This window comes from Gobius niger, assembly GCF_951799975.1.
Source record: "Gobius niger genome assembly, chromosome: 3".
Classification (NCBI taxonomy): Eukaryota; Metazoa; Chordata; class Actinopteri; order Gobiiformes; family Gobiidae; genus Gobius; species Gobius niger.
The window spans coordinates 17,784,382-17,808,529 of record NC_136854.1 but is presented as its reverse complement, the minus strand read 5'-3'; the positions used below and the strand labels follow the sequence as shown (position 1 = coordinate 17,808,529).

The following is a 24,148-nucleotide window of genomic DNA, read 5'->3' as shown; positions in this document are numbered from 1 at the left end:
AATGTTGTTCTTTCTTTGTAAATATAGCTATGTGACAGCAGACATGAATGAAGTAAAGTGTTGCCCCTGGAAACCGACTATGGCGGGTGACTTTAAGTACTGCCATGGTAACAGAGGAGCCCAACAACACCATTCATTTCAATGAGCTGCGTCCAGTCAGAATGTCCGATCCAGGGGGTTTGATCCTCACCCCCCGCTGGGACAGGCTGCCCCAAGTCTGTTGTGCCAGCCCCAGAGGCTTGTGGGTAATCCCCTGGTCTCAGTGGGACACCCCTGCAGAGCGGGGACACAGCAGGGAGGAGCCGATCACATAAATATACGGGATATAGAGCAGTGATACACAGTATCCTCATGCAGGTCAGGTGTGTGACAGCTCTTGTCACTGCATTTACAACCACAGCATAGTCTGGATCAGAGCGTGAATACAGTCCTCCAATGATGAACTTCTCTCCTGTGTTCACCTCGGCCTCTGCACGTCTCTTTGTCACAAACTGGGGACAAAAGTACTTTTCTTTGCTACCGTGCTCCTCTGCTGTGGCATATCAGTGCAAAGATTCCAATACAGTGGGCCTGCTCCAAACCTGGACAAATGCAACAGATTGCTCTTAAGTCACAATGATACATTAAGTCACATGTATCGTTTGCACAATAGTAAGAGGTGAGCCAAAACAGTCATCTGATTCATGTTATTTGTCCATTTGTTTATAGGCTAAATGACACTTTATTTCCCTTTGTTTTCAAATTGGTCAAAATGTAAGTATCTGTGAAAGTGGAGCTATACTCAGCTTGGTCCTGACATCAGCCCATGCCAATCGATAGCAGAGGTCATTTTGTCTTTTAATTCTCGCTCTCCTCCTTGTGCTCCACTGGTCTGCAAGCCAGTCTCAGTGGGTATACCTCCTCACTACTGCGCTGTGTTTATATTGGGCCAAAAGGAGAGCTGTCCGTCTCAAAAACTGTACTTCATTCAAGTATTTATGTGAATTTACTTCGTTACTTCCCACCTCGGAACATACATTGCCGACCTCATCACCCGGCCGTAGAAACACAAGATAATCTTTTTCCGTAGCGATGCGCGGCACATCAGTGTGAACTGCAGTGGCCCTTTGATGGGAGTGATTGTAGGAGGAGAGAGCGCGCGAGGTGGTTGTGTTGGGAGCCCGAATGGTGTCTAAGCAGCTTTTCTCTCAGGGCGGGGTCAGGGGGGGTCATGGCGGGATTACACTTTTGGCAAACAAGAAGGAGCTCCTCTCGCACACCGCCCCGCGCCGCTCCCCCATGACTCTGTGCTGCTGTAATAAAGCCGCCGCAGCCTCAACCTACAAACAAAAAGCTAACACGCTATCGATCGACAGCGGCCAACTCAGGCGAGGGGCAGTCAGGAGGTCGCCCCGGCAGACAGCTCGCGCCCGGGTGAAGGGCTATTACAGGGATGAGGGAAAACTCAGCCGTTTGGTCTTATCACTGAAATTCCTCCCTTAGTTGACAATTTCAGCAAACTGTCGGTGCACAGATGGACTTAGTATGGACAAACTGAGACGTGCAGTGTCCTGCAGGGGAACTGCATCAGTGACGCTCCGTTTTTGTCCTCGCTTTTAGTTTGGCAGAAAACACAAGTCATAAAGAAGACGGCGTATTTCATCAGTTTTGTGCCAAGCATTAGGTACTTGCAGCTCTTTTCTGTTGAGCATGTGCCTAGAATTGAACACAGCCACAAAAGGAAGGTGGGCGAAGTGTCTGGCCCAAGAGCACATTGTGTCTACGAAATATTTTTGATTTTTCTAATATTATTACAATGCTCAACAATACTCAAGATTTTGCTGCTCTTGACACGATGAGTGTCTATGGGCCAGATCTTGTGCCTGGCGCTCGGGGTAATAGTAAATTGAGAATTTCCGAGTGGTAGAGGTGTGCGCTCTGGCGAGAGGGCGTCACAAGAGGAGGTGACTGCTCTGATGGGAGTACCGCTAACATTCATCTCCTCGTTTACATCGCGCTGCCTTGTGGTCTTCCTTAAAGGGACTATACAGAGTTTAAAAATGTTAAAATGAGCCTCCCCCTACATGTTCCAGCCATGTCCTAATCTGTAGCATGAGCCCCGACCTATTCACCACAACTGCCTCTAAAATCCGGCACTGTCACTCAAAAAGGTGATACTTCGGGTCCGAAGTGCCGTCATGCACAAGCTTAAAGGGGGGGTATTATGCAAAATCGACTTTTTCAAGCTTTACATCATGAATGATTTTTTTTGAGTAATCTGTAAAAACTCTGATGGCAGCCATTTTAGGGATAGGTTTGCCGGAGTCCTCCTAGGAACGCCCCCACCTCCTGGAGACGCCTCCGAGCTTTCGTCACCAGCCGAGTAACCAACCACTGCTCCTCAGCAGAACCCCCTCCCCACTGATGCCACAGACAGTGTGTGGAGGGGGCGTGTCGGAAAGGGTCAGAGGTTCTTAAAGAGACAGAGGCCTATTTCAAGACATTCGCTACAGCCATTTTGAGAGAGCAATTTTATACAAGGCAGTTGTATAAAACTGCCTTGTTGGTCTGCATTTACAGACCAACAGAAGGTTTGGTCATCATTGTAGTGTGCTATAGACTGGTGCTATGTGATTGAAAAAAGCATAATACCCCCTCTTTAATATAGAAGCTGCAGTTACATGTATGACCTGAGGTGTCAGTAGTGAGTATAAAATGGCCAACTTGCATCTAGCCCCTTTAAAGGGACTATACAGAGTTTCAAAATGTTAAAATAATGTATTTTCCTCTCCCTACATGTTCCAGCCATATCCTAATGTGTAGAATGAGCCCAGACCTGTTCACCACAACTGCCTCTAAAATCATGAACTGTCACTCAAAAAGGTGATACTTAATACTTAATATTAAGTATTAAGTATTAAGTACTTAAGTATTAAGTACTTAATATAGAAGGTGCAGTTACACGTATGACCCAAGGTGGCAGTAGTGAACATAAAATGGCAAACTTGCATCTAGCCCCTTTAAGCATTACAGGCTCTCACAGGTCAAACTAAAAACTTTATTAACCCCATCGTGAGCTAAACAATGTTCATGTCTCTCTCTCTCTCGGCTGTAGAGAAAGAGCTACAGTCGTCCGCAGTGGCGTGGATCAGCACTCGCTTGGTTGTAAATGCGAACAAGAAAAAATCACATGTTCACCCCCCTCAACCCCTTCCCAGCTGAGTCTGTTTGGAGGAAATCGGCTCTTGTTCATACACCGCCATTGGCCATGAGCGTTTCACCAGCCCACGTACCTCCCACTTAAATTAAAATCTTAAAGTCTGGAGTGGCAAGATGTCAAAATGCGCTCCTAATAAGCGCAAAATGTCACGCCATAGTCTGCGTTTTGAAACACAAGATCATTGAGTGACTCAAGGATGTTGGATTACCAGAATTTTGAACATAGTTTGATACGTTAGTTTTAACTTCTGTACTTCTATCATGAAGGACAGCTGTGCATCTTCAACTCTTCAATGCCAAAATGTGAAGGGTAGAACAAATCAATGTTTTATTTTAAAATTGAGTCAAGATAGAGACAGACGGCAGCTCTGGAGTCGCCCATATATGGTCATGTTTGAAGCAGTTGAAGGGGAAAACAAAGAGGAGAAAACTCTAAACTTTTTATAACAAATTATTAATAACGTTTTCTAACTAATCAAGATACAAAGACATGGAGAGGGGCAAAGTAGTTCAACAGCCCATAATAACATAAATATAGTGCTAACATGATGCTTCACGTTAGCATCATGCTACATGCTAAGGCTGCTACGACTTTTTTTTTTGCTTCTACTGAACTGAATCCATATGGGCCCGATTTAGACTTGACTTTATTTGTGTGTGATAAATGAGTTTAGACCCCGCCAGAAAACGGCTAAAAAGAGTGAACATTTGTGTTTACCAAAATATACTTCCTTCCTCCTCGGCGAAGCCACACCCCCTTCTATGACTCGATGCCGACTGCGTCTGTTTAGTCAAATAATTCTCTCCAGTTTTAGTCTAGTTTTAGTCGACTGAAATTGCATATAAGTTTAGTTGACTAAATGTAAAATCAATTTAGTCAACTTTACATGAATGATATTTTTAATCAAGGTCCTCTGCTTGATGTTTGTTCTACATGAAAAAAAGCTCAGAGCTGTTCCTTTGGCAGTGAAAATGATATGAGGCTCTTTCAAACCATCACTGGAAGTTTTGATGATTTCATTTTATTTTTTAAATTTTATTGAATCATATTTTAAAATATCTTGACATTTCAGTCATAGTTTAGTCTCATTTTAGTCAGCACAAAAATGACTTCAATTGCAATTATGACGAAATATTTTAGTCAACGACATTAACCCTGGTGAGGAGTGAATGATAATGCCTGGAACTGTAAAGTGACTTGAAGCGTTTATAGAAGCGCTCTGTTAAACTTGTAGAATAAGTATTGATCTCATGATGTCATAGCCCCCCCTCACAACCCAGTTCTCTTGAGAGACTCTTTTCTAAAAAATGGTTACCAAAATCATCCAGTAATGATCCAATCTGTAAATCCAAATGAGTTTGGTGTTCTCAGATCAATAGACATCCCCTGCAGTGGCTGCGTGTCTGCTCACTTCCTCATCAACACTTCCCTCATGGAGAGGTCAGGAGCGGCTGCACTGCCCCGAGCGCTGCTTTCAACTTAATTAAGCAGCTTTAAACACAGCCCCAAACATTCATTAATACAGGACGAGATGAGCAGGCAGATGAGAGAGAGAAAAAGAGAGAGAGAGAGAGGGGGGGGAGGGGCAGGTCAACAGGGAGGGAGTCGTCCCAGAGTTTTGTCCTAACGCTCAGGAAAGTGCCAGGGTGGTGCCAGTCCCCTTACTGACTGCAGAAGTAGCTACCCGTATATTGCCCGGTTGCAGAGAGATAACAGTTGAAATGGGTTGGGGGCTGGTAAACTATATGAATACATGCCAATGGTGCGGTAGTTCGATAAATGGAAGGTATAGACTCGGGGTATACAGATTTCTGCGTTACACAATTTAAGCAAAAAAAAAAAAATTCAAATAAATGAAGATGAAGGATAACCTATGGGGGAATCCCACAGGGACAGAAGGCGAACTTCATAGAAAGGCCAAAACTACTTCTGTTAAAACTTAGCAAGGATGAAGCGTCATTTATTGTCCACATTTTGAAATGTTCACTCTATATTCAACCCTTCCTTCGATGTTACTGGATGGGGCGCCTGCCAGGTATAAGCTGCTGACGTTAATGTTGTTAATAAACTATAAACAGGGGTGGCAGACAGTAGCCACAGTAAAAACAGGATCCCAGACTGCTATTGCACATGTTTTGGGTTGATGAGGGGACCTTAAGAGCTGTACTTACATGCGGTAATATAATTCCAAAAGTAATCTGATGATTCAAACCCCTGCATAAGGTGCAAAGGCATGTATTGGTGACATCTTTATTGTTACTATAAATAATCATTTAAAGGGGCTGTACCCAATTTCGAGTGATATCCATTTGGCCCACTTGCCCTAGATCTATGTTGTACTTGCTGACACTTGCAAAAAGAAAACACAAGAGAGAAAGAGTGAGAGACACACAGCTGTGCAGAGGATGAAATTATGGACTATTTTTATGTATCACAAACCTGGAAGTAGCCTAATGCTAATAGGCTAATTGTTGTTAGCATTACACCACATCTGTCCATTTCTGCTTTTCCCCTCACAGCGATGAAACATGCTAAAACACGCCACAAAACGCTAAACTTAAGTCGCTCCCACTGTCCCTCTCCAAGCTACACATTTGATATAGCTAGACCTACTTTAACATCGCTGGCGTAATTAAACAAATCCTGAGCGTAAGCCGGCGTGCTAGCGGGAAACGCCATGTCACAAAGGCCTAACAATGTGTTTCCCTCCCGTGTAGACAAAATAACATGGGACTTGCGAGTGACAGCTGCTTTCGATGTAAACAAAAGCGAGCCGCGTCACTCGTCCTGACAGTGAGGGGAGTGAGAGAGAGAGAGCGGAGGAGGACGAGGCGGCGCTGGGAGGCAGGGCTGGCAAAAGGAGAGCATCGGACCAAGGTGTTCTGTAGCTCGGGGGCTAACGGTGATAAATGAGTCCCTTAATGTCGGCAAACACTTTATCTCTGCTTCATCTGTTTTCATTAGGCGGGTCCAACCTTTGCGCTGGCCGGGAACGCGCTGTAACTTTCATTACTCCGACAGCCACAGCGCCGGGAAGAGGACCTCCCATCGGTCCAATAAAAACAGCAGCCCCGCGCCATGACACCTCCTATTCCTTATTATTACCGCGCCACGCCGCAGTGGTAAATGACCCCGCCCGCTGTCCCTCAGACCTCATCAGGGATTTCCTTAAGTCACACTAGAAAATACTGTCTATTGACTGCATTGAGTAAACCTTCGCTTTCATTATGGACCGATTAGATGTGTCCACAGAAATGTGCTTTTGATTGTTGCGCAAAGGTTACAGTATGCTGTAGGGGAAGTGGCGATTTTCTTCTCACCACAAAATCATTCATGAAGTATTCATTAAGCAAAGACCTCCACCAGGTTCTTATCCTTTCATGCCACAAATTAGTTTCTTTCCTCACTGTCCTGGAAAGCATCTTGTCATGAGCTGTCAACGCAAATGGGAGGGACGTGGCCCAAACTCAAGCAGTTCTTTGTAGTGTTGTCATATTTTTTGTTGCTTCGTGACAGTTGCATTACACTAAAAAATGCGGCCAACAAAAAAGCAACAAAAAACGACTAAAACTTGACAACAGAAACTAGGAAGAAGCTTAGATGAGTTTTGTTGGTCTTAGCTTTTTTGAGGTGTTGCCCTGGCCTATAGGCTGTAAATTCTTAAGAGGTTAAACATTTCCTCATTACTTACAACTTGTGTCTAATTAGAATGGAACATATTGTGTTGAAATGCTTAAAGGGACTATACGGAGTTGAAAAATGCTAGAATTATGTATTTTCCTCCCCCTACATGTTCCAACAATGTCCTAATGTGTAGAATGAGCCCAGACCTGTTCACCACAACTGCCTCTAAAATCCTGCACTGCCACTCAAAACGGTGTTACTTAAGGGGTCAACGGGATATGTAGGAAATCTTTAAAAGGACATTTCCAGTGTGAGGGAGCTGTCCACCATCCCTCACTGACCAGGTACGCCCCCACTTGCACCCTCCATTTGTTGTTTCTCCCTGATGTCATAACATTGTCTCACCCTCTAATTGGGGCTCAGTGGTTCATACCCGTAGCTGGGTGTGTTCTGTTGTGTGTGGATGGGGAAACTCTTACGGACTGTCCTGGTGTTCATTGATTCATCACCTCAGATGCTGTGGTTATCCTGCGCTAGTGAGAGGCCATTTTAACAGCTAAAATCTTACATCCAGTATTGTTCCAGTACTTAGCATGTGTTAACTCTGTGGGTTGTAATATTATCAGATTTCATGGTATCGTACTTGTTTATAGAATACTGTATGATCTGGCTCCGCCCCCCACTGCAGGAATGTATCCACATAAAAGACAGTGTTGGCACATGAGCCCAAAGCAGGGGAGACTGTGCTGTGCCTTTTAAAGGAATAGTTCACCGTTTTTCCATACTGTGATATGTTCTTACCAGAGCTTAGACAAGTTGATGCGTACCTGTCTGGTCTTTATGCGTGCCCTCAGTCACGGAAAAAGACCAAAGATGTTGTTAGCATTTGGCTCCTCCCAATGTATTCCTATAGCTCCAAACGGGGGTGAAGTTGGGAGCTACCACGCTCCTCCACGGGCATCCACAAAGACCAGACAGGTACGTATCAACTCGTCTAAGCTCAGGTAAGAACATATCACAGTATGGAAGAACTGTTTACCCTCAGTCACGCAAAAAGACCAAAGATGTTGTTACCATTGGCCTCTCCCAGTATATTCCTATAGCTCCAAACGGGGTGAAGTTAGTAGCGATCAAGCTCTTCCACGGGCACGCACAAAGACCAGACAGGTACGTATCAACTCGTCTAAGCTCAGGTAAGAACATATCACAGTATGGAAAAACGGTGAACTATTCCTCACACCTGGAACACTGGTCCCACCAACATCAGGAACATTAAAATTCTGAGAAGAACCTTCACTAAATCGCTTAAAGTATCTCTTGGACAATCAAACATGCAGTGGATATATTGGTTTTAACCGATAGTGTTTACCATTTTGTGTTTTGTATTGTCTTGTCATCTGTGTCGCTTTGTTTATAACGCCTGCTTGCTGTTGTTTTGTAGTTGTGTGGCCTTTCCTGCCTGTGAACAGCAACCTGCCCTGGGACTACAGATGAAAATTAGCCATATTTACATGTGGACTTTGAGGACTCATTTTAATTAATATGCACTGTCCCATCATAAATAATTAATAATAAATAAATAAATACAGGATTTAGCCTCTGGGCCTGACTTATAGGCCCAGGGTCTAATGGAAAAACATGTAACAAGGATCAATGGATGTTCAGCACTATCCATGCTATTTCATAATAAACAACTCACATAAAGTGATCTGATCATTACAACCTGTTCATTTCGAATATCTTATAACAGTTTTCTTTAACAGCATTTCATAAACTAAATTGCAAACACTTGGCCACTCCAGCAGTAGTCGATTTCATTGCATTAGGCTACTTTAGGAATTTCTATCGTGGTTTTTGAACCCAGCCTTGACTAGTTGCAATAGCAAAAGCATGCCCCCGCTAGCTTTAGCATGCTGTTGCTAGCTGCGGCATTCTGCGCGGCAATCAAAAATACATTTAGGGAGGTTAAAACTAACTTAGCGATTTAATTCTCCAGGTTCTTAGCTTCAAAATAGCATATAGCATGCCCATATTCAATTAGATTTAGTCGGTAAAAGTGGTGTTTTTAAAGCGGTGAGAGCCAAAACTGGTATCGGTTCAGTATCAGATATTTGTAGCCGATACCCGATATATTTTATTTTTTAAAGTACAATATTAAAACAGCCTTGTGATTGAATTCATGCCTGGGTTGGTTATTGGTCCCACTACAGTATATTGGCTTTTTAACCCTGTAGTCTACATGAATGACCTGATCCATTTTGGTTCATGGTTGTTGTCCTCCATCTAAATGAATGCTTGAACTGTTTGGACTGTCCACTCCATCCATTTCATAATACCATTAGCTGTATGAGTGGAACTGCATTCAGCGCATAATCATATTTTTGTGTTTTAATGCGATCTTTTTTTTTATCGTCCAATTACTCCTCTCGGGGTTTTCATCATCAGCTTAGGTAAAAAAATATTAAATAAATACAATCAGATAAGGACAGCTGCTTCTACAAATGTAATATTCCACATTTCACGGACCTTAATGACCGCTTCTATTTTAAATTGGCCCCGGGAGGATAAAGCCTAATAAGTAACAGCAAAGCACAACCTGAGGGACAGTAAAATGACCCAGAAATGCACATAATTAATGCTCTCTATTCAGACGCTGTAATTAACTAGTCTTCAATCATGCTGTTTAGGGCCGTTAGCTGCATTGTTTATATCAAATGTCATTTCTAATGTCAAATGAAAAACATCTGAGGGCTCTTTTACCAACTGTGACCGAATGTGTGACTTTAACTGTGCCACACAACTTCAAATAATAAAAAAAAGACTACAATGGGAGTAAATTAGGTCTAATGACTAAAATGACAGTAAGAAAAAGCACAGAAACACACACACAAGACTAAAAGCAGAGTTGCAATATCTGATGTAAGCTTTACTTTCAAATCCTGTTACATTTAGATCTGGCAAGTTGAACATAAAAATAATAATGCCAAACAAAGAAAACAAATACAAAAACCCAAAGAAGTACAAATGATCTATTTACCAGTTATCATCACAACCCTGTACAGCCTTAACAATGGAGTAATAAAAAAAGAAAAGGAAAAAAAAAAAAAAAAAGCTTTGTACAGCATATACCAATCTTTACCAAGTGCCAAAACAAGAAAGTAGAGTTGAGCCTTTACTGATCGGGAAAAGTACAGCCGAACTTAAAGCTAACCGATTGTAGACAGTGCAGCGCGATGCTAGCGGAAATTAATAAGTGCTAAGAACGGGGGGGGGGAGGTCAAAGTCATGCATACTTCGAAGTGCTAAGAGAAAGGTAGTCGAGCGTGGAAACAAAAACAAAACAAAAAAACCTACGGCGCAACTTAAATAAGTGCTAAATGAACACTGGTTCTCAAAAGCCCTGTTTGCCTCGTTAGACGGTGCATTCATGATTCGTAAAAGGCAGACAGTTAGAAAAAAAAAAGGTGTCAAATACCGGACACATTCATGATTCTATTCTTTTTTTTCTTTTTTGTCTTTTTGTTTTGGACCCTGACAATTAGTTTGACTCATTCTCAGAAGTCTCCGGTGGTTTCCTTCCACCAAGTGGCACTAGAGTATAAAAGATAACGGAGATAGTAGGCCGCGTGAGTGAACAGTGGCGTCAGGAAGTTTTCATGGCTCACATGTTTGAAGTTTGAGTCTAAAAACATTTTCCAAGGTTCAAAAAAAAAAAAAAAAAAAAGAGTGCAGCTATGATTAAAGAAAAGAAGAAATGTAATGGCTCTTCAATAGGCATTGTGTTGGGTCTGAATACTTACATTGCTGTGATATTAAAAAATGTGTATTCATATTTTTCTAAACTTTTGACTCAATGGATAATTTTTCACCAACATTTCAATGTATATGCTTTTGTACATAATATGCAATGTAATAAGTAGTAGAAATTGCAGACTGAGACACTGGTCAAAACAATGCACCCCTCCCCCGATGTCGATCTACTATACCCAGGCTGCTGCTAAAATATCCTAAGTTGCTGACGAAGCCTCCGGGGAGTGGGAAAACAACCCGATTGGCTTGTCTGCGATGAAACAGCCGTGTACGCTGGGAGAGCTAAGAAATGATTTCAAGAGGTGTGAAAACTTCCTGACGACAGCATGCCTTCCACTGACAAAGCAAAGAGGAGCACAACAGACAGCAATGTAACGGGGGGGGGGGGACGTGACCGGGACGTGACGGATTCGATCCTAAAAATCACATCCCGCGAGCATTTTGGTCTTGAGAAGTTCAATTCCGTGTCCAATTGTTGTTATGTTCTCATAAACAAGACATGATTCAAACAATGCATGATGTAACAAATTACAGAAAATAATAATAATAATAATAATAAAAAAAAACCTCTTTACAAATAAGAGGTTTTGGCTTGAAGACCACTTCGGAACACAAGCGCCACATCGACAAATGGGTAAAGCTTTTTCTAAAATAATTTAAAAATGCTTGTATTGGTCTCGGAGACATACTTTCTTTTTGAGCATTAATGGATAAATACATATTTTTTTATCTTAATCATCAAAAAAGTGCAGCACTGTGCAAAATTGGCGTTGACAATTTAGCCTGGGAGCTTTAGATCCCAGGATGAGCTCGACCTCTACTGTCTAATTCATGCTAATAGTATTTCACACAGTCTTACTGCTCCATGTGAGGGCTTTCCAGCTTTTGTTGACACCGAGTTTAAAGCTACGGGTTGGGTCAGTGTGGCAGTGTTTCTATAAAAGTGTGTGAAGGAGTTATTTTTAGTTTCTCTAAAAAACAATTGCTCTGTGCAGACTCTTAAGTTGCACATTCCTTCAAGTGAATAAATAAGTAATAAATATAAAAACAATGTTTTTTTTGATGTGCTCAATTATGTCCATCTACAGTTTTTTTAGACGCCACGATGGATTCCGCTTTAATAGAAAATGTAGTGGTACAACTTAAAGGGATAGTCTGTAAGTTTAGTTTACAAATTTAATAGATTACGTTCTAGCCTGGGTCTGCAATTTGATGTAATGCAAGGTCTATCAATTATATTTTTACTAAAGTCCCTCCTTTTGCTGATCTCAGCAACTAATCAGAATCCCCGTTGCCATCGCTCTGACCAATGAGACGAGCTTTTCTGTGAACCGGCCTATCGGGTCCAATCAGGAGGGAACGTGATCGTTTACTTTATAAATCTGTTCCTCGCACGCCTCATTTTGGAAATTGGGAGTGTTTTTTGGGTCCAATCAGTAGGAGAAGAGGGTGGGAACTTAACTTGTTTACTTTTTAGATTACTCTATCCCTCTCCTCATTTTGCTATCTTGCAGAAGACCACTTTAAAGTTAATATATAATGTGTAAACAGGAAACTGGCTGGTTCAGTCTATTATGTATGTTTTAGGTTGAGCTCTTGCACTGCGTTTTTATAAAACTGCAATACTGACCCACCGCATATGCTTCAACCCTCTACATTGTGATATCTTGGACTGACATTTCAAATAAAACTAAAACGAACATACGAGATTAAGTGCTTTTGGCTTGAAGTGTAACTACATTAAGTGCAATTAAAACTTAAAGAAAAAAGAAAAGATTGACAGAAACAAAACAAAAAAAGAAAATGGGGGGGGGGAACGTGAAGCGCTAAGTACCGTGTCAGCCGGCGTCAGGCGCGCGTCGAGCCTCTCCACGCGGCGCCGTAACAAGTGAATGGCTTCGCTTTACGACGCGCCGACGCGAGCTCTGTTCATTTCATGCGTGTTAGTAGAAAAATGTCGTGATGTAAAAGGCTCAGTACAAAAGTCCAAAAAAATGTAAAAACAACAACATGAAAGACAACAACAAAAAAAAGGCCACCGCTAGCTTTGCCGACCAGCACAGAAGACGTCCCTGTTCACACTCCTGCGTCACTTGTACATTTAAAAAAAAAAAAAAAAAAAAAATACATTCATTCAAGTCATTTTGGAACAGTTTTTTTTTTTCTTCTTTTTTTTTATACACAAAAAATTACAAAAATCTCCAAAAAGCACCATTGAATCGGCCTGTGGCGACCGGACGCGTGGGCGAACCCGACGCACGGTCACCTCCACAAAAACAATTATCTCGTATATCTCCTCTAAGTATGCGTGATACATGGTTGTGCATATAAAGCTGCGTTCATATTCGTGCGGTCTCAGCAATAATGATTCACCTTGCCCAGCTATTTGTACTAAATCCACCAGGGAGTGCAAATACTTCTTATAATAACATCCTAATAAAGTCGCATTTATCAAGTTCTCACCGTATTTTCCCGTGAGCTTTAAAAACAATCCAAAAAAGCCCTCATTGATTCTGAGACGCAGGGGATATGAGGCAGCAGTTATGCATAATATGAATTCACTTGTACAAAAAGAATGGGGGGGAAAAAACAAAACGAAAAACATGGGAACGGGAGGGGCTTACAAAAACTATGTACAAGATTGATAAATAAGTAGTAAGTGCGTGTTTTTTTTCTTTTCTTTTTTTGAGGCGTTGCTTTGGAAACGTGCCTTTTCCTCCCATGAGAAGCGTTTCGTTTCTGTCCGCCGCTAACACTCGAGAGAATATTTCCAATTTAGCTTCCTAATGACGTCAAAGCTAGGTTGAAACACAGAACCAGGCATGCTATTTTGATGCATAATAGCAATAGACAAAAAAAATAAAAAATGCACTAAAATATAGCACTTGCAAATTTTCCTTTGTCTTTTTCAAACTTTTATATTGTCAACCGACCAAAGTAAATAGCTATAAAAACGGAGATGCGTCAGTTTCCTCTGATAATGCAACCAGCTCCGGCTCATTCAGACATTTAAAAACAGAAAGTCATAGAGTAGTAGCTGAAGTCGTAATAATTCAATTGATAGAACTGATAAGAAAAGCAGCTTCTTGATATAAATGCCTTTAGCATGTACAGCCTTTTTCTCTTATAAATGTTTTTTTATGTTCATATGTTTGTCTGCTCCAGCTTATTCTGCTGGTCTGATTGAAAAAGACAGAGAGTCACACAGTCTTGGCCCTCTCGGTGAGTCCCAGGTAAGCCATGAAGGAGTGTTTGTGGGAGGAGGAGGGGGCGAGAGGCGGGCAGGTGCGGGGCCGCGGCGCTGATTGGAATGTGTAGAGGGTGGTGAGGGGGATGAGGGGGCGCTCACAGTTAGCGCGCTGCTCCAGAGGGGAGGAGAGGGAGGGGGGGTCCACGGGCTGGAGGGGCTTTCCTAAAGTGACGGACAGCGCCACAGACTGCAGAGCCTGGGAGGCACTCAGGTTCATGAGCGGGCTGCTGCTGCCGCTGCCCCCGCTGCTTCCTGCTCCCAACAGGAAGTGCAACTCGGCCGGGGACACCCTCTCCTCCCTCTCCTCCTCCTCGTCCTCCCCCGCCGTGCGCTGGTGTTGCTTCACGTGGCGGCTGAAGACGAAGGGGTGTGTGGTGGTGAAGGGGCACTCGTGGCAGCCCAGCATGTGGCGCGGCGCGTGTTTCAGCTTCTTGTGCAGGTTGAGGTTGTCTTTGCGTTTGCAGCTGTAAGAGCAGCGGTCGCAGTGGAAGGGCCGCTCACCCGTGTGCACGCGCACGTGCTCGATCAGCTTGTTGGCCGTCTTGGACAGGTAGCCGCACTGCTCACACTTGTAGTGGTTGCCCAGACGGTGGGCGCGCATGTGGCCGTCCAGCGCGGCCTGGTCAGGCCACAGTCCTTGGCAGATGCGGCAGCGGTACTCCATCTTACAGTGCGTCTTGAGGTGGCACTCCATGGCCGCCGGACGATTGGTGGAGTAGATGCAGAAAGGGCACCTGCAAGATGCACACAGGGACCAGGGGCACGGGAAGGACAGCACACAGAGAGAAGACTGTTACGGCAGGAGCTCCACAGAAACACAGTCACATTCTGCCAACAGGGTTCCTACATGTTCAACTTTACCAAACCAGTATTTCAGAAACATTTCACTGATGTGTAAGGATTCAGAATCCAAATATCTTTGGTTTATCAAAATAGAATTCACCTAAATAAGACTAAAAGTATTCAGTTTATACAAATAACTGATGTGTCTGGTTGACAGGACACAGCAGAAAATGACGGTGCTGGAGAAACGTTCAGCAAATGTCAATCCCAGGCAGGTGGGTTGAACAACTGGGCCACATTGCAGCATATTTTTAAAATTAAGTTGAATATTTTGTTGCAATAAAAACTAGAAAACTATGTTAACAAAGCTCTCAAGAGGCCATATTAATTATTAACTATATCTTTTTTTTATCGAGTCTTTGTAGGAACCCTGATCGGACACTGATGAGGAGGAAAGGACAGTTGGAGGAGTGTGTCATGTCATGTGCAGGTCGTATGTGTGGAGTTTTAATGTGTGTGGGAGTGGGGTGACAGGCTGCAGTAGGACATGAAGGAAATGAAGGAATGGAGTGGCACTTACATTTAAATAGCACCTTTCATCTGCTCTGGGCCCCAAAGCGCTTCACAAACCCTGCAGAACAGAATGACCTCAGAAAAACCAACTCACAACGGTCAAGGCCCTATCTCCCTCACTATACTGCACACAGGAGCACAAGGAGCATATTATCTGGAGAGCGCAGGAAATTAGTTGTTCAGCATGGTTTCAAGGATGAGCAATGTGTCATATTTTGGTCAACTTTATCCCAACTCTTGGTCAGAACGTCACAGCAGCAAGTTAGTGAATTAATGGGTTTAACAGTGTGATATTTGCATGTCCCTCACCTCCTGCACCTGTCGAGGGCTGAGTGTTTTTGTGAGACTGGAGTGTGAGCGGAAGTGACTCAGCACATACACACTGAAGCAATGCGTCAATGGCTCATAAAATATCATTCTAGCCGGTTTTTCACCGAAGCAGTGGTCTCAATTTCAGAAAGCCATTTTGGGAGTCAATCCTTGTGAGTTTGCAACTGACTTTTAATATTTGCTTAAAGTGATAGTCTGGAAGTCTAAATGTATTACAAATGTTATAAAATGTGCAAAATCGCCATTTTGTAGTAATTAATAATTCCATCCATCCATCCATCCATCCATCCATATCCTCCGCATTGACCAATGAGACGAGCTTTTCCTGTGAACCAGCCTGTCAGGTCCAATCAGGAGGGAGGGGGGAGGAGCTGGATCCTTTACTTTTGAAAATTCTGTTCCTGCTCTCCTCCTTTTTTGCAAAAATGAGAAGGGCTTCCTGGTTAAAGAGGGGAGGAATTTGATTGTTTCCTTTCAAATTTCACCATCTCGCCTCACTTTGCAAACTTACAGACTATCACTTTAAAACTATTACATCAGAATCAGATGGATAAATCCGTACTACAATTTATTTTTTTATTTTTTTTGCTACAGGTCTCAAGATGATAACCCAATCAGAAAGCAGAACAGGTCCCTCACTTACTGTTCGGAAATGAACATAAAAGGACTCTCTCCAGCTTCCCTATCAAGTTAGCGCAGCAGCTTGCCAGTAGGTAAAGCTTAGTGACTCAATACTGGAGATTCTTAGCTTTTTTTTTAGATTCTTCAGTATCAACACTAAAAAATAAGCACTGCCATATAGCTTCATATGGCAACAGCTCGATATTCTGTAAGTCTAAACTAATGGCTGGAATGGACAAAAGCTTTGCCCGCCGTGTGACGCCTCTGACCAGTTGTTGATGCACAAGTTGACATTAAGTGGTCAAATTTCATACAGTTCGCTACAGCACTGGAATTGCTTTGCCGAAATGTTGCAGTTTCTAACAGATTCATATTCAAAAAGATGTGTCTGCATCTATTTGATGGAATCTAAAACATCCGCCTCCTGTTCACTTGCCTTTTGACTGCTAGTTTAAGGAAATCCATGTGGTTTGACAAACATTTACAGCAGACAGAAGATACATGTCAAACTGTTAAAAAAAAGCTCCTTCACAGTTATTCACTCACACTCGGCAACCAGCAACAAGTCCCCACATTAGCCGCTAGCGTGCGATCGTTTTTCGGAGCTTTTCGCGCTCCTTATGTGTCTGTGTTGCGTTTGACGAATTCAGTGAAGTGCTCTCGACTTTCGCACGCTCAAAAAGAACATCCACTGAAGGCTACACAGAGATGCGGAGCACACACTTTTTTGTCAATGAGGAAAATGAGGCGACATTCATGGTTCGGCACATGCACAAGCTGGAGTTATGAGAAGTAAAGAAAAGCAAAAAAACACAAAAACAACAAAAACACGTGTCGCTTGGAATGAACCTTACATTCTGCCACATGTTAAAATTGTTAGCTTGTTTTTGTTAGCTTTTTTTTCCGTAATCGCTGTAATATGGCTAAAACTGGTGTGTGGTGTGACGTTGAGGCTCGTTGGTCACGGATTGGGCTTTGTGTGAGGCCTGAAATGACACAAAAAATGTATAGCAGTACAACAAAGGCTCCTGTGGGGGTCAGAGGATGGACGTGAGAGGGTACGGGAGAGATGTCAAAGCTGCAAAAGCAAGATCGAGAGTCGCTCCTGTTGCGTTTGGCTACTTGTTGCTTGGGTTTCAAAGCACAATCCTAATGACTGTTTAAGACTTTCAAGACAGTAGAGGGACAGGGAGCAGAGAATTGTGAAATGAGCTATTGAAAATGTTCCTAGATCTATCAAGCAGCCACGTTCATAGACTGAAAGTGGGAGTTTGCCAAAATAATGCTAATCGCCAAAGATAGTAGGCTTCTTTGAGCTTGCGTGATTTCTATACGCACCGAACTTCAACACCTAAATCAGTGCACTGTGTATCAAATGAACACACTTTATTTATTTGCAGAGTCTTGGAGGGTACATTAGATTTTACGGGGGCCAATCTTTACTTTTGGATTGGGTTTCTCATCACGAACAGATCCGACTATCCCTCTGCTGTCTGTGGTGTGATCCTAAAAGCACACATTAGCTGGTGCATTAGCCTGTCACGGGGTGAGGCCTGTGCTAATGCTGTGAGCTTGCACTTGGATGATCATGTTCCAGGGGCGTGCCAAGAAGTTTTTTTTTCCTTTTTTTTCTCCGTTCTGCACAATTAATTGCGATCGAATCAAAATCACAGTGTTAATGGTTGCTATATATTTAGGGAACACGATGTGATCCTGTATAAAGCTCGCAAACACTGTAGTTTAGACCTCTTTAAACATGTTCTGAAATACATGTGATTCTTGTATTATTTTTGCATTCTTCTGTGAAATGTTAAAGAGGGGGTATTATGCTTTTTTCAATCACAGAGCACCAGTCTATAGCACACTACGCTGATGACGAAACCTTCCGTTGGTCTGTAAATGCAGTAAATTAGAATAACTGCCTTGTATAAAATTGCTCTCTCAAAATGGCTGTAGCGAATGGCTTGAAATAGGCCTCTGTCTCTTTAAGAACCTCTGACCCTTTCCGACACGCCCCCTCCACACGCTGTCTGTGGCATCAGTGGGGAGGGGGTTCTGCTGAGGAGCAGTGGTTGGTTACTCGGCTGGTGACGAAAGCTCGGAGGCGTCTCCAGGAGGTGGAGGCGTTCCTAGGAGGACTCAGGCAAACCTATCCCTAAAATGGCTGCCATCAGAGTTTTTACAGATTACTCAAAAATACGTGAATGTGCCAAGGCAACACTTCAGGCGCGTTTTTAATGAGGGAATGACATAACATGATGTAAAGCTTGAAAAAGTCCATTTTGCATAATACCCCCCCTTTAAAAGGAAACATTGACTTTTTTGAGCTTTTAACATTACGCTATACTATTCTCTTTTATTTCTTTTTCTTATTCTGCTGCTGAACCCCGCCAATCTGTACTTCCCAGATTTTACTGCATTATAGATCAGACACGGAACTATCCACCACATTTTAAAGTCCATAATCCATCATCGGACCGGTTCAAAGCAGTTCTGCGCTCCATCACGGTGCCATCAATTTGCTTGCACGTCATTAGATGAAAGTGAAGGCTCGTTTTCACAAGTGTCTGCAAGAAGGGCATACTGTACTATATTTGAAATTATGACCAACCCAGTCTCTCACTCCTTACTGTCCATTTCACAATTTAGAACGTACAGATCCTAAGGTAGAAGAATTGAACTGAATTCTGTTGCCTGGATGTGGCGCAGTAGTAGTGACTGCAGCAGCGTGGAGCTCGGCGGAAAGCGGGTTGTATGGGCTCGGCTGTGTGTGCGTGTGTTTTTTGTGTACGTGTTGTGTGGCTGTGGGCAGTGGAACAACAGACCCTGAGGGGAAGCCCATTTCCATCTCCTTTCACTCAGCCTTCTGCTGCCTCCGGAGCATGCACTAGTATCTAATAAGTTCCACTTGCCAAGACAGACGAGCACAGCCACAGACAGTCGCTTTTCATTCGCTGGCTCAAGATAATAAGTACGTGGACTAGAGTCGGCATTTCAACACAGCCAACCTACTCCTTTGTAAATCGCATTTCTATCAAGTGCTATGCAGCGGTAGTTTGCGGGAAAATAATCAATTTGAGTGTATTTTAGGAGTAATCATAAGATAGTGATCAGAAAGTGTGGGTGCTGACAGTAAAACCTCATCAGTGGAATGTTGGTGCCTTTTTCCCTGGTTGTATCACATGCTTTGGTGATCCACGCAAAATACGGTCCTGTAGAACAAAAGCAAATGTTTCCTTCTATAACTGGCTCTAAAGAATAAATAAATAGGCTAAGTCGTGCTGACCGTTTTATTTGGTAGGACAGTTATTATGAACGATTTGGGGAAAATGCCTGTCATTGTTCTGACAGGCACAGGGCCGCTGCAAGCCATTTTGGTGCTCTAAGCAGAGACTGGGGGATTGGTCGATTTCGTCGTTGTGAGGCTTAACAACAGAGATTTGATTTGCAACAAATATATATATTTTTTTATAAACAGCAACGCTAATACAAGAATCACATGCATTCCAGAGCATATATAGAAGTATTGAGATTTGTTACGTAACGTTGACTGTAGCGCCTATTTCTGTGTTCCTGTGTGGAGTGAGTGGAGGGGAAGAGGGCGTCAGGGGGGAAGGGGAGGAGCTAGGAACCTCTGTGTGTACTTGCTTTCCTTACTTGAGCCCTCCGGAGGGGACGGTGTGGCACTTCTTGTGCTCCAGTAGCTGCTCGGGCGTCTTGAGGAACTTGTGGCACACGTCACACTCGAACATCCTGGTGATGAGGTGGATCTGCAGGTGCCGCTCGTACATGCTGCGCGTCTTGCACACAAAGTTACAGAAGACGCACTCGAAGCCTGGGCACAAGGACGCAGCGCGGGCCAAGGTCAGCAGTGGCAGGGTGGCAACCATTTCAAAGGGGCATGGCTGACTTTAAACAATTCTAGTATGTTCAAAACAAACAACCGCAAAGAGGGGGTATTTTGCTTTATGCAGGAAATTGGTAATAATGTCAAACACATCGTTATCACCTTACACTTTCTTTGTTATAAAATGTAATATCGATCTAAAACGGCTCAAACTAAATATTCAGTAGTTTCACTTCCTGATTCTCCAAGTGATCTACCATAAACTCCTCCCACCACCTTCATCTTGCTCCCCTTCGTTGCGCAGTAGTTTCAATAAAAGAGGAGGGGGGGGTCATGTGGCTGTGGTGAAGCCATGGAGAGTGTTTTTACGCTGCAATGAAAGGATAAGAGATGGAGAGGTGAGGAAAGCGTGGATACGTCGGACCTCAGAAGGAGCTTTTTGGAAGCTGCTGCTGCTGCCCTGTTATGAATAGCCACTGGGGAAGAGTCAAAGATTACTCAAAGATGCGACAACTCCAGGTATGTTTTTGATGAGAGAGCCAAATTGTAAAGTGGTGAAAAGCGATCAAAAGTACCCCCTCTTTAAGTGGTAGTTAGAAGAGTGGAATATTGTGTTTTCTGAAATGTAAAGTAGTGCTTCTCATACATGGGCTCTCCGGTTACATATTAGACCTGGTTAAGTCAAAGTCTCCCCTCTCTGTTCTTCTTATGTCACTGTGTGTAGATGGAGCTGAACTGCACAGACCCTCCATTCAGTCCAGTTGTATATTGTTGACCACACATTCAGAGGATTTAATAATATATGTGGTACTTTCTCTACTCTACTAAACAAAGCAGAAATCTATGCTAGTCCTGTGCAACATTCATTTGTTATGTATGTGTTTTATAGCATTCTCGTCTGAATCCAAGGGCATACACTGCATGAATAGAACTAGCACTAGCTCAGGTATTACAGGTATTTCTTTTTTAGACATTTATATCAAGTGATAGTCAAATATTCTTTAGGTTGCAGTTGGTGTGAAAAGTTTGACAACTACCGACTACCTTCTGCTCCTGTGCGATTTTGTAGTTTGATCTTCTCACGTCTTTTACCTTTGTCATTTTTGTCCTCAGCTCCTGATCCCGAGTGGCTCCCGGAGCTGGATTGGCTGCCGGCGGAGGAGGGCGGGGCCAGCAGGCTCTTGAGTTCCTCGCTGCTGTGGTCCCCGCCTTCGGAGCTGTTGAGAGAGTCGCTGAGGGCCGACAGGGACGAGGAGGTGCTCTTGGTCTCACTGAGGGGACTTCTGGAGTTTAGGACTGCACACAAGAACGTACACGCAAATCAATTGCTGTTATTAAGGCATATGCTCAAAAAGTCCCATTCACACATCAACGCAAGAGCTGAGAAGAAGAAAAAAAAGAAGAGAATTAAAGTGCGGTTTCTGCATTTTTCTGATTTTTCAGGTAACTCTGCGCAGGGAGCCAGACAAGGGATTAGAGAACAGCAATTTACAGTACTCCACATTTAGTATTTCTGCCTTGGCATGTCTTAATGTAACACGAGTAATTCTGAATTCCAGCACAAAGAACATTCGGCATAAAAGCCTACGTTCCTCACACCCCCATAATTCACATCCGCAGAGCAGCAGACCCTCTTGCATATCCTGCTCGGGCTGAGACCCTGTGCTGCCAGTCCAATCAAGACGCGGTGTGCTTTTATCGATCTCCCTTCTCTAAAGTCTGCAATTCAGTGGTGAGAGAGAGAGAGAAGGGAATTAGACGAGAGGCCAGGGCGCGGGAGGAAGGGAGGGAGGCTCGAAGGCTACGGAGGGAGGGGTGAGGGAGCGCAGGTCACGGCCGAAGGAGCTAAGATGGCGGGGAGCATCTCAGGGCAGCGCTCAACAAAGGCCATTCACACGGGAGGGAGAAAGGCTGCGCCGATCCGGAGATGGCTGACCTATCTTTCATAATACGAGCGCGGCGATGGAGGAATTTAAGACCACTGTACGCGCTTTTTACGGTGAAAGATGTGATTAATTGCAGTCAGCCCGGGTCTAAATATACCAGGGTCGTTTACAGCACAGGCCTGAATGAAGGAAACGCTTTACTTCCCTGCGTTTAGCCAAAAGGTTACAATAGCTCCAATTAGATAGCGTAATGTGCAGGTGGACCTCGACCCTGAGCCTCCTTAAATATGAAAGATTTTCTTTTTTTTTTAAGGCGAACGGCTTTGACCACAAAGGCTCGCATAAAGCGGAAGGTGGTGATTTGTCTTCCAAGGAAAGGTATGTTGTTGAAGATCTGATGTTGACCGTTGACCAGGTTCGGAACAGCAATTTAACTAAAACATTCGTGTGGCATACTTTTGCCGAGGCTGCTAATTTTAAAAGTAATCTTCACAGATAAAAAGTCCTCGTCCTGGCTTGGTTTCTTTTTGTCTTTAGTTCAGCCTTTTATCAAGTGTCCGAGTAGAAGAAATGTAAGATTTTCAACCCTCTTACAAATTTTTGTCTAGTCTTCACCTTGATCTTTTTTTCTTTTGCAATACATTGGCAAGTATAACGTTTTTGTTTCAACAAAGGTATGTGCGTAACGTGTTCCATATTTAATGCTTTCCCAATGATATAAACTGCATTCTGTCAAAATGTACGCGAATGAGAAAGAGATCCCAACATCTCCTCTTAAAAAAAGTTGGGGCCATGTTCATACTGTACGTCCATTGTATGTCTGTAAATAAAAGCCAAATATCAACCCCGCGCTGGGATGAATTAGGCGCTGTCCGCCCTGTAACAGTGCGATAAACGCCCAGCGCAGGTTGAGAGACTTAAAGAAACGGCCACAGTTGCACCGTAAAGCCGGCTCGTCTTCTCGGGACCCAAGGCCTATTGATTTCTTCCCCCTCAGGCACGATAAGGGCCAGCCTCCTCAGATAAACAAGGCCACAGCGGCCCCTCAAAAGACCCCTGAGCTGCCCGTGCCGGACCATCCCCACCCACCCACACTTCTACAAACACAGGCAGGCGGGCAACGATCCGCAATAAAGTGGACAAAGCTCTTTTAGACAAAAAAAAGCATCGCATCGACCAGCGGGGTTCAGAGCGCATCATTTAAAAGTCCACAAAAAGGTACAGAGGGGGCTGAAGCTGAAACACTATTCTGCCCGCTTCTCGCCGCACTGTCCTTTGAACCGGAGATCTGACTGCATTTAACAGGTTTACAGAGGAGTTGGATTACGGGAACCGCTGATTCCTATTCACGTCGAGGGTTGTAAAAACACAGCTCATTGCGCTGGAATTCAGACTTATAAACCATTAAAAGGTCATAGGCAAGCTTCTTCCGATCCACTTTAGTCATGTTTTTGCTTTTAATTCTAAGTGGCACTTAGAATTGCAAGTCCGCCCCCCCTGTTACTTGTCCTAGATTGTCGAAGGAGGTACAGACTGATTCACTAACATTCAACATGTTTGTTCTCTGTGGCTTTTAACTGTTTTGAGATATTGACTTGAGCCATTTTCGCATCACTGTGACATTTCTATTTTTCGTGTTTCAGTCACGTGACTTTTCCTTTTGAAGACTATGGAAGCTGTCTGAGCCTATTCCTTCAAATCCGTGCTTCTGTTTGCCAACGGTTTACTGGACCTGTATCTACATCAAAGTATGGCGAGGTTTTCGGAGCCTTTATATAATTTCTGTGGTTTCTCCATCATTATGTTTATATGTGAGGTGGGGAAAGAGTGTGTATCCGACTGCGCAAGATAGCAGAAAGTTGACTGAATATGAGTTAACATTTAACTCAGAGGCCTCTTTTATACGCCTATTCTTATTTAAGTCAAATCTAGAAAAGTCTGTACATTCATAAATGATTTCCAACTTGGCTTTTATCACCAAAATAGGTCGATGGGTTGAAAACATCTGGAGGCTTAAGTCCAGCGGCTTTAGGTAAAAAAAGAAAAGAAAAATTGAACAAGTTTAACTGCCTGCTTCTCCTTTTTATTTCTGTTATGGACGCCATTTTTCAAAGATTTATATTCAAAAGATTTGTATTTATAATTGCTTTTGAAACGTAAAAAATTCTAAGTGCTGTAGAGTTCAGGACTGTGATGTCACATCAATAAGCATCATAGGATTTGCA

The 24,148-nt window shown here is 43.2% G+C and overlaps 1 protein-coding gene across 4 annotated transcripts in view; it reads right to left on the bottom strand.

The window, feature by feature from the left end:
* Positions 1-12,292: 12,292 nt before the first annotated feature.
* The window catches only part of znf827 (zinc finger protein 827), a 104,822-nt gene continuing 92,966 nt past the window's right edge, over positions 12,293-24,148 (bottom strand). The window contains exons 12-15 of one of the 4 annotated variants that reach the window (XM_079552691.1): positions 21,130-21,333; positions 19,848-20,025; positions 15,247-15,297; positions 14,478-14,617 (exon numbers count right to left, since the gene is read on the bottom strand). In XM_079552691.1, the coding sequence (XP_079408817.1) occupies positions 15,249-15,297; positions 19,848-20,025; positions 21,130-21,333 (431 nt within the window). In that variant the 3' untranslated portion in view covers positions 14,478-14,617; positions 15,247-15,248. Of the gene's footprint in view, positions 14,618-15,246; positions 15,298-19,838; positions 20,026-21,129; positions 21,334-24,148 lie in introns of all 4 variants that reach the window. The other 3 variants (XR_013792673.1, XM_079552690.1, XM_079552692.1) reach the window with 3 other exon arrangements.